The 9,535-nt window shown below is 43.9% G+C and overlaps 1 protein-coding gene across 1 annotated transcript; it reads right to left on the bottom strand.

Moving 5' to 3' along the window:
* Positions 1-204: 204 nt before the first annotated feature.
* LOC127547690 (chymotrypsinogen B-like) lies at positions 205-8,884 on the bottom strand. The gene is made up of 7 exons (XM_051974659.1): positions 8,833-8,884; positions 7,543-7,646; positions 7,007-7,083; positions 6,809-6,887; positions 4,998-5,178; positions 2,416-2,549; positions 205-439 (listed from the first exon to the last, which is right to left on the bottom strand). The coding sequence occupies exons 1-7, from the start codon at positions 8,882-8,884 to the stop codon at positions 281-283; spliced, it is 786 nt and encodes a 261-aa protein (XP_051830619.1). The 3' UTR covers positions 205-280.
* Positions 8,885-9,535: the final 651 nt, after the last annotated feature.

Raw genomic sequence — 9,535 nt, 5'->3', positions numbered from 1 at the left:
TGCCAGGTGGAGCCACAGAAATAAGTCCTGTGCCTCTTCTCAACTCTCTCAGCAACATCATCACTAGAAATGAAACCAGTATCCCAGAAGCTCCTGCCAATGTTCTGGCCTCTTGGGACCATGCGAGGCTCTCTGAGGATAGGTTGTTCTACATGCGATGGGCATTTAGATCCCTTCTGAAGGCAAAGAAAACAGGCTGAATGATCCTGTATAGATATATTTATTGGCATTGGGGGATGGGGAGAGTTAAAGGTACCTACTTTCTTGGGTGGGAAACAGCTCAGTTGTTGCCCAGGGTTTTCTTGATAAAGGGGATGAACTTGGTGACTCGGGTGAACACAGCAGGGGAGGTAATGGAACAGGCTTCTCCCCAGGAGACAATACCAACCAGGGTCCAGACGTTGTTTTTCTTGCAGACCAGGGGTCCACCGGAGTCACCCTAAGGGGATGAGACACAAGAGAGATTGAAAGAGTCTGTCAGTCCCCCAAAGCAGCTCAGGGTGCTATAGGGCAACTAGCAAGATTGTTCCATGGTGAACTATGAAAGACCTGGTTCTTCTCAGTGGTTTGGTGATCCAAAGAAATCCCAGTAAACTTTGGATGGAAAACGCCATTCGCCTCCAGAGAGAGCTATGGACACTGAATATAAATCAACGATATTCACTTTTTTCTTCTGGTTTGTTCCCCTGTCCCCACCCATGATTTTAGACTCATGATTCAGTCTCAGAAGACCTGAATTTGAATTCTGGGGCTGATACTTTGTTGTCATGTGACCAGAAGCTTCATGGGATTGCAAAAAAGGATACCATTATATGGAGATAACACTATTTTATCTTTTCTGCCTTAGAAGCTTGTTGAAGCTATAAGGTGGTATGGAAATAAATGAAAATCATGAAGAACTGAAAGTTCTGTGGCTAACTGACATCATGACACCATGAGTAGAGTTTCTCATTACACCACAGAGACTTGTTTTGAACTTTTCAATTACAGGAGGGGAGGAAAATATAAAAATAATAAAGATTACATGTATCCAAGTGCTTTTGCCTCTTCAAATGTTTTCATGTCTTTATCTCAGTTTTTTTTTTTTTTTTCCCCTTGAGGCAATCAGGATTAAGTGACTTGTCCAGGGTCACACAACTAGGAAGTGTTAAGTGTCTGAGACCAGATTTTGAACTGAAGTCCTCCTGAATTCAGGGCTGGAGCTCTAGCCACTGCATCCCCCAGCTACTCCATATGATCTCAGTTCTTCTTTGTAACCTTCCACAGAGGGAGGTAGAAAGAGTATGGGTATTACTCTCCATTTGGCAAATGAGAAAACTGAGTCTGATAAAAGTTTGTGATTGTGTTACTTAATGAGCTTGTAGCATAGCTGAGAGTAGTAATCAGATTTTGTTTCTTTCTAGTGCAGAAAATGTGGGTGAGCAGTGTAGATTAAGGGGAGATGTGAATGAAGTGTCATCTTGCATGGGGCTGGGAGAACAAGGGGAGATAGAATTTTCCTGACAGTCTGATGGAAGTGGGACCTAAGACTTTCAGCAGTGTCACCAACCGGATAAAAGAGAATTTTTGTTGTTCATATATTGTATCTAGGATATACTACAACATATCTAACCTATATAGGGCTGCTTGCCATCTATGGGAGGGGGTGGAGGGAGGGAGGGGAAAAATCGGAACAGAAGCGAGTGCAAGGGATAATGTTGTAAAAAAAAATTACCCTGGCATGGGTTCTGTCAATAAAAAGCTATTATAAAATAAAAAAATAAAAAAATAAATCAAGAAGAATTTAAAAAAAGAATTTTTGTTGTTCAATTGTTGTCAGTCATATCTGACACTCTGAATCTATTTACAATCTTCTTGGCAAAAATACTAGAGTAGTTTTCCATTTTCTTCTCCAATTCATTTTACAGAAAAGGGAACTGAGGCAAACAGGGTGAAATGCCTCACCCAGGGTCACCCAGCTAAGGAAGATCTAGATTTGAACTGAGATTCCAGGCCCAGAGCTCTGTCCACTGTACTGACTAGCTGCCCCTCACACTTAAATGTGTCTAAAAGTAGACTAGGAAGGGAGTACCTTTTTATGAGTAGTTTTAATGGAAAGATGGATGACCACTTGTGACAGGCAGTTTGTAGGGACACTGAAGATGTGTTAGACATCCTGAAGTTCCTTCTCATTCTCCTTCTGTAAAAGTGATTCATGAGGGGGAGGGATGTCATGGAACTGGAGTTAGGAGGGAACCACCAGATTGAGACTGGTTTTGCTACTTATTAACAGGATGCTAAATCACTTTGATTTCCTAAATGCTGGTTTCTTCATTTATAATATAGATAATGAGATCCCTTTCAGGGCAACCACATTTGTGATTCTAAAAGAGAAGAGAAAAACTAGAGTACAGAGAGATAGCGAGAAGCAGGTACCAAGCAGGGAGAAGCGCCACTGGCTCCAGCACAGATCATGATGTCCTTGAATCTTTTCCCCCAATATCTCTTGCATTTAGTATCAGACACCAGGGGCAGAACTGCCTGTTGGAGGATGTCTTGGCGTCTTTCAGCTGTAGTGACAAAAGACAGGAGAGTAGGTTAAACAGAGCTGGTGAATTGAACAGGCAGAGGTGGAGTATAGAGAAAGGATTCAAGAAGAAGGGATTCTTATAGAGTCTGGACTGAAGATTTTGTCAGACTCTTCCAAGCTTGGCTCTCCCCCTTTTCTCATTCATTGTTGTGAAAGAGCGCTTAAAGGGTGCTCAGTACTTTCTTCAGAGATATTTTTACTTTGTATCCCAAAGAAAGCATAAAAGAAGAAAAAGGGCCCACGGGGGCAAAAATGTCTGTAGAGACTTTTTGTGGTGACAAGGAATTGGAAAATGAGTGGTTGCCCATCAGCTGGGGAAGGGCTGAATAAATTTTGGTATATGAAAGCAATGGCACATTATTGTTCTATAGGAAACGATCAGCAGGCTGATTTTAGACAGGTCTGGAAAGATTGACATGAACTGATACTGAGAGAAATCAGCAGAACCAGGAATACCTGGTACACAGTAACAAGCAAGATTGTGCAATACTGAATTAGCAAAGACCTGCTTCTTCTCAGTGGTTCGTTGATCTAAAGAAATCCCAGTAAACTTTGGATGGAAAACGCCATTCTCATGCACAGAGAGATATGGAGACTGAATGCAAATCAACACATGCTACATTCACTTTTTTTTTCTGGTTTATTCCCCCCCTCCCCATGAGGGTCTTTTGTTCCGACTTTTCTCTCCCAACATGATACATAAGGAAATAGGTTTTTAAAAATGACTGTATGTGTGTTATGCCACAGTTCTTAGTGTGTGGGACAATTTTATCCAAAATTAAACTCTTGGGGGCATCTCAAGGTATAGAACAAAATCTTTATTCAGGATCTTGCCAGAACTGGGGGTCCTCCAAACTCTGAGCAAAAGGCATGTGTTTGGAGCCAGGAGAGAGCTGCCATCCAGTGCCCACTTGCAACTTTTATAGAGAGCAACCCAAGAAAAGGCCCCGACCCACCTCCAGTACCCCTCATATACATTCTGATTGGTGATATAGATTCTGTTCGCTGATTAGGAACTGGAATGTTGACAGGTTATAAATACGGACTTATCAAGATGCCTCTCCCCATGTCCGGGGTGCCTCCCCCTGATTATGTCATCTCATCTCCTGTGGCTCACCCCACCCTGTCAGAGACCCATTCCTCTCTCAGCACCCTGACTCTGCCCTTGCCTCAGTCTACCCCCTGGGTCTGAGCCACATGTGTATACAGATCATTGAGAACTCTCATTGTTTGCTGGATTCTTGGGGACCATTCAGCCCTAGGACCAAACCATGCATCCATTTGGTCCCAGTAAATCTCTCCCATTCAATAAATTATTAAACACACTCCAATCTCTATCTTGCTTCAGTTTCTCCAGCATTAAATTTGTATAACACAAAAAATGTTTTTTTAAAACATATAATTGGGGGAAATAAAAATTAAAAAATTAAAATAAACATTTTTTAAAAGGAGTATTCTGTGGGAAATCAAATTTTAATTACTAAAAACACATGCATAAAACAAATACTGGTTCCAAAAAAAAAAAAAAAAACCATTATCTGACATGCCCTCCTCCTCCTAGCAGAGAAGAGAGAGGCCGTGGTCTACAGGGACAAAATTATATTTTCATTGTTAATTAGGTTACTGTAGATAGTATTTTTGCTCAATTGTTTTCTTTTGTTGCAAGAAGGCTTGACATTTAGGGCATGGGAGGAGAGAAGAGAGCAATACATCTGAATACATCTGAACTAATATAGAAATAAAAAGATACTGATGTCACTTAAAAAATAATAAGATACACATTGATGACAGGTATATTCAAAACAAAATTGCATTGAACACAAACAGAAGAGATTGGAAAGAGACAAGGAACAAATATGGTTCTTATTTGTTTAAAGCTTATACTATATAACCTTAAATACAAGCAATTTAATGTTTATAATTTTTATAATAATATTCCTTATTTTATTGAGATGGTATTATAATTAAATCTAAATTGAAGAGCTAATTACTGGATTTGCTTCTGATATTTTGTGATAATTGCAAGTGAACCAGAAACTTTTATAAATTGTTTGAACAAATGGACTTGAAAGGGGGCAGTCAGCAGGTATGGGAAGGATTCTTCAAAACATCCACACACAGAGGCTACCCAAAAAGGTTTAGTTTGTTTGTTTGTGTTTCTGCTGAGCTTGAAGCCTTAAAATTATGGAAGGGCTTTGCTATTTAATTAAAAAATTCTGGGTGAAAGTAAAGTCAGTCTAAAAAAGATGACATTTTTAGAAAATAATAATTAATGTGTTTTTTAGTTCTCAAACAAAATAAAGTCCATGGTCTTGCAGTTTGGGGTATGTGAATTGGACTGAGAGGTCTTAATTGTAAATGAACTAACAAAAAGTGCCATGGAAGATACGGAAGTACCTAGTGCCCAGTGAGCCCCTCTCACACTCACCATTGTGCTTGGTCCAGCCCCAGCCAGTTGTAACACAGGAAGTACCTTCGGGGAAGTCATCATTGGCACTGGGCAGGCAGACAGGGGACACATTTTTCCAGAAGCGGGCAGGTATGGCCAGTTTCAACAGGGTAATGTCATTCCCCAAAAGGATATTTACATAATTGTTGTTCCTGATGACCTGAAAGGAAGACCAGGGACAGAGACTGAGACCACCCCCACCCCCCATCCCCAAACCTTCATATGACACCTTCTAGTGCCTCAGAATTAGGAGGGATTTCAAAAGTAACCCAGTCTAGCTAAATATCTGGAGAAATCCCTTCTATGGCCTTCCTGAAGACTTCTGATGATGAGGGACTTCCTACATCACAAGAACACAGACTCCACCTTTATCCTGCTGGAAGTATTAGGAAGCCTTTTCTTCTTTATTACTGAGTCATTTTGGTCACATGCATTTGGGATTTTCTTGGCAAAAAGAATGGAATCATTTGTCATTTCCTTTTGTAGCTCATTTTCCAAATGAGGAAACTGAGACAAAATGAGTCAAAGCTAGAAAGTTTCTGAGGCTGAGTTTGAACTTGGGAGGAGGACACCAGACCTTGCACTCCATCCACTGCACCACCTAGCTGCTTTGCTCATGGCTAGAACAGGCAGTAGTTGGGATCTGAACTCAGCCATTGAATTCCTGGCCCAGGAATCAGCCTAAAAGGCTGTCCTTAGATCAGCTGTCTTCAACTTTGCTTTTCTAAGTCTCTTCTACCTTCCCCTCCCCTCCAAAAAGAAGTAGCTTTTCCCAGCTGCTGTATTCTCCTCAACAGCTTATGTTCATGCAAGCTAAGGAGGATTTCATCTTGAAATAAAAAATGGCAGGTTTTACTATATACCTGCATCCCCACGGGAACAACTTATGTCATCTCTGTGTAATCATGGCTAGGTTAATGAAGCTCACTGAGCTTGAGTTTCCTCATCTGGGAAACAGCAAAGACCTGCATTCCCTACTTCACAAGGGATCAAATACAAATATACACAGCCTGCTTTGAGACTCAGCTCCATCCTACCCTCTGCATGAGACTTTCAGCTGCATGAAACAGTAGATGGTGGGCTAGACTGAAAGTCAAGGAGACTTGAATTCTAATTCTGCCTTAGATATTGACTAGCTGGGTAAACTTGGTCAAATCACTTCATCTCTGCTTGTCTCAGTTTCCTCATCCACAAAATAGGGATAAGAAATATCTCAACTTCCCAAAGTTGCTTGAGAACACAATGAGATAGTATTTGTAAAGTGCTTTCCAAGTCTTAAATTGCTATAGAACTATTTGCAAGTTCCCCTGTCCCTTCCCTCTGAGACTGCTTCCAATTTACCCTTTATGTACACAATTATTTAAACATAGTCTTCCCCATTTGAGTGTGAGGTCCTTGAGGGTAGGGATCCTGGACTTTTGGATTTTCGGGGTTTTTTGTTTGGTTGGATTAGGGGGATTGTTTTGTTTTGTTTTTTTTTTTTTTTGGCTTTTGTGGTTTCCCCAGAACTTAGCACAATGTTTGCCACATAAAAAGCACTTAATAAATGCTTGTTGGCAAAGTATACATATAAGCCCTTTTTAAATGCCAACTTTTAATAATCGTAAATCATAGCTTGGATTTCATTAGTTCCCATCAGAGAGATGATCTTTATTTACACAGGGCCTGCTCGCCATAAATGCTTGAATTCTCCCTTGTACATGCCCTTAGTCTATGCAGGAAGCCCCAGCTGCCACATCCCCAGCACACCCCACACTCCTCCCATCCCCTTCCCTGGGCCAAGACTGTACCTTGGCAATCCACAGAACTTGTTTCCTTTCTCTATGAGACATCAGGTTATGCCTTCCAGCAACCACCTTGTCTGTTGTCCTAAAGCAGAGGGAAGGGCCCATGGATCAAAGGTCACCGGATATCCCAAGACCTCATCCCATTTCACCGTCACCACCACCCTCCAAAAGAGGGAAGAAAAACTTTTGAGTTTGACCTACCTGACATTGCAATGAGCAGCTGTGACCACCCATTTGTTACTGATGAGGGTGCCCCCGCAGAAGTGGGCACCTCTTCTCTGGAAAGGAAGGGAACAGACAGGAATCATTGCATTCTGAAAACTTCAAGAGCTCAGGGGCCTCCTCTGGGCACCCAGGGACAGTCTCAGAGGCAGACAAGAGGTCCAGCAAGCCTTGGGCCAGAGAACCATAGTTGGGGTGCAGGACCGGGAGACTGGGATGAAGAGGGATCCCAGACAAGACTGGCTAGGTCTCCTGCCAAGATGGACAACAGCTAGGACTGGCATTTTCTCCTTGCCTAGTAGGGCAGAAGTTGCTGTGGGTCATGGAGGCTGATATTTATGGGGTTGTTGCCAACTCCATAGGAGGCTTCTTGGAGCCTCTTTTCTGCCTCACTGGCCATTCCACCCTTCACCCACTTCCCTTTATCCTGTAGGGAGAGGAAAAGATGGGGGGGGGGAATTATGAGGAGGGGGGGTAATACTTCCACTTCCCATGAAGCAGGTCTAGGTACTCACCTGCAGAGAGACTTGCCAGGGCCAAGAACCAGGAACAGCTTCTTTACCATTGGCAATCCTGAGCATATTATTCAGGACAGGCTCAATGGCAGGAACACCACAGCCTAGGGGCATGGAGAAAATAAAGGTGCTTAGGGTTCCTGGCCTTGGAGGAGCTGGATGGGCCCTAACTATCCCCCCCAGTCTCTCAGGCCTCTGAAGTCTTAGCTGCTACTGGAGACCCCCTCCCCCCAACCCTGACCAGCCTCTTGTTCCCAGGAATAATCAGCTTTGGATTGAACCCAGTTCACCTGTAGGAAATAGAAGAAAGGGGATAGGGGAGCTGAAGACCGACAGGGTTTGAGGAGGGGAAGGGTCTATGCCAGCCAGGACTCAAAACCTCAAGGGACAAAGAAAGCCCATTTCCAGGTTCACCCTGAGGGCTCTTAAGGGATCCTCTGGCTCTGGTATATGAGGGAAGGAACTTCCTCCCTCTCCCCTGTAACACTCAGTCCCATTTCTGCCAGAGAATGGGAAGAGGAGAGGGGGCTGGAAATGAAGGATTGCCTCTAGGAGCAGCTGAAGTCCCCTCGGTTCCCATCAGCCTTCCCTGAACAAGGTTCTCCCTACAGTGGGCTCTCCTTGCCATGGTCTGGGGAGTGGGGAGAGCCCTCTCAGGTGCCCAGATATTGTCCCTGGGCTTCAGGCCACAGCTGCCTCCCCACCCCGGAAATGCCAAAGAAGCCAGAGCCCCACCCACCCAGGACTGAAATTTGAAAGTAGCTCCTCAACTCTGGGCCACCCCATTCTCCTCCCCTCACCCCCATGCTCCCTTAGGAGCTCAGCATTACGCAGATCTAAAATCACTTTTTCCTCCAAATTTCTCCAACTAACAGCTCATTTCAACACCACTTTAGGAAGACAGCAAAAGTTCAGACTAATTTTTACTAAGCTGTAAGCTTCTATCTCTAAATCCCTTCAGGGATAAGAGCAAGTTAAAAAGAAAATACTTATTACCTTCCAAAGTGAATTTCTAATCTAAGGAATGCCAGTATTGGGGGGGGGGAATGAAAGCAGGGGTCCCTCCAGTCTCATCAACTGAGTCCTGAGCCCAGACATCCAGTGCTGGAGGGGACCCCAGAGGCCATCCATGAACCCCCTTTTCTCCTCAGAGCTTAAGCAACTTGTGCTGGGATACAGAGGTAGGAAGTAGCAGAGGCAGCATCTACTTCCAGGGACCTCCCTGACTCTGCTAGAGCTTACTGAGGCTGAGAATAGCCTGCTGGATGAGGATCAGGGAACAGGACTCACCTGAGACAGCAGCCACGAAGGCCAGGCAGGACAGGAGCTGAAGGAATGCCATGGTGCCCAGGTGAGCCAGGTGAGACAGCTGGCCCAGCGTCTCCCTCCCTCCTTATATCCCTGCCTTCCCTCACCAGTGGGGCACTGGGCCAATAGCCTTGGCCCTCAGGAGAGGCTGGAGATGTATCTTCCTTCTCTCCACTGCCCTCCTCCAGCTCCAAGACACCTTGGAGTGAGAAGCAGTTGGGCCAGCTGCTCCTCTTCCTCTTCCCAGAGAGGTCTTCTCCAAGGGCCAAGGGTCCAGTCCTTTTTTCTTGTCTCCTGTTCTTGCCCTACAACTTTGCTCCTGAAATTGAGTTTTCCCTGTTTAGATACAAAAGCCTGGCTATTTGGGGCCTAACAACAGAGGTCAAGGAATCCATCCCACTGCCTTCTGTTAGGACCAGATACATGCCCTGAAGACTTTAGGCAAATAAATCTTATCCTTCTGGTCACAAATTTCAAAATGGCGCCCTCTGTTTCCCAGTCTTTTCTCTCCTTTGTTCCAAGTACCTCATTTATTCATTCACAAAATATTTACAGAGAGCTTACTCATGGAGAGAAATCTGAGATATAGCCCTCAAGGAGCTCCCAGACTGGTAAAGGAAGCTTCAATGCAACAAGCATTTATTAGGCACTTATGGTAACATATGATTCAAGTTCTTAAAAAGGT

This window comes from Antechinus flavipes, chromosome 2 (genome assembly GCF_016432865.1).
Source record: "Antechinus flavipes isolate AdamAnt ecotype Samford, QLD, Australia chromosome 2, AdamAnt_v2, whole genome shotgun sequence".
Classification (NCBI taxonomy): domain Eukaryota; kingdom Metazoa; phylum Chordata; class Mammalia; order Dasyuromorphia; family Dasyuridae; genus Antechinus; species Antechinus flavipes.
This window is presented reverse-complemented; position numbering and strand designations above follow the sequence as displayed.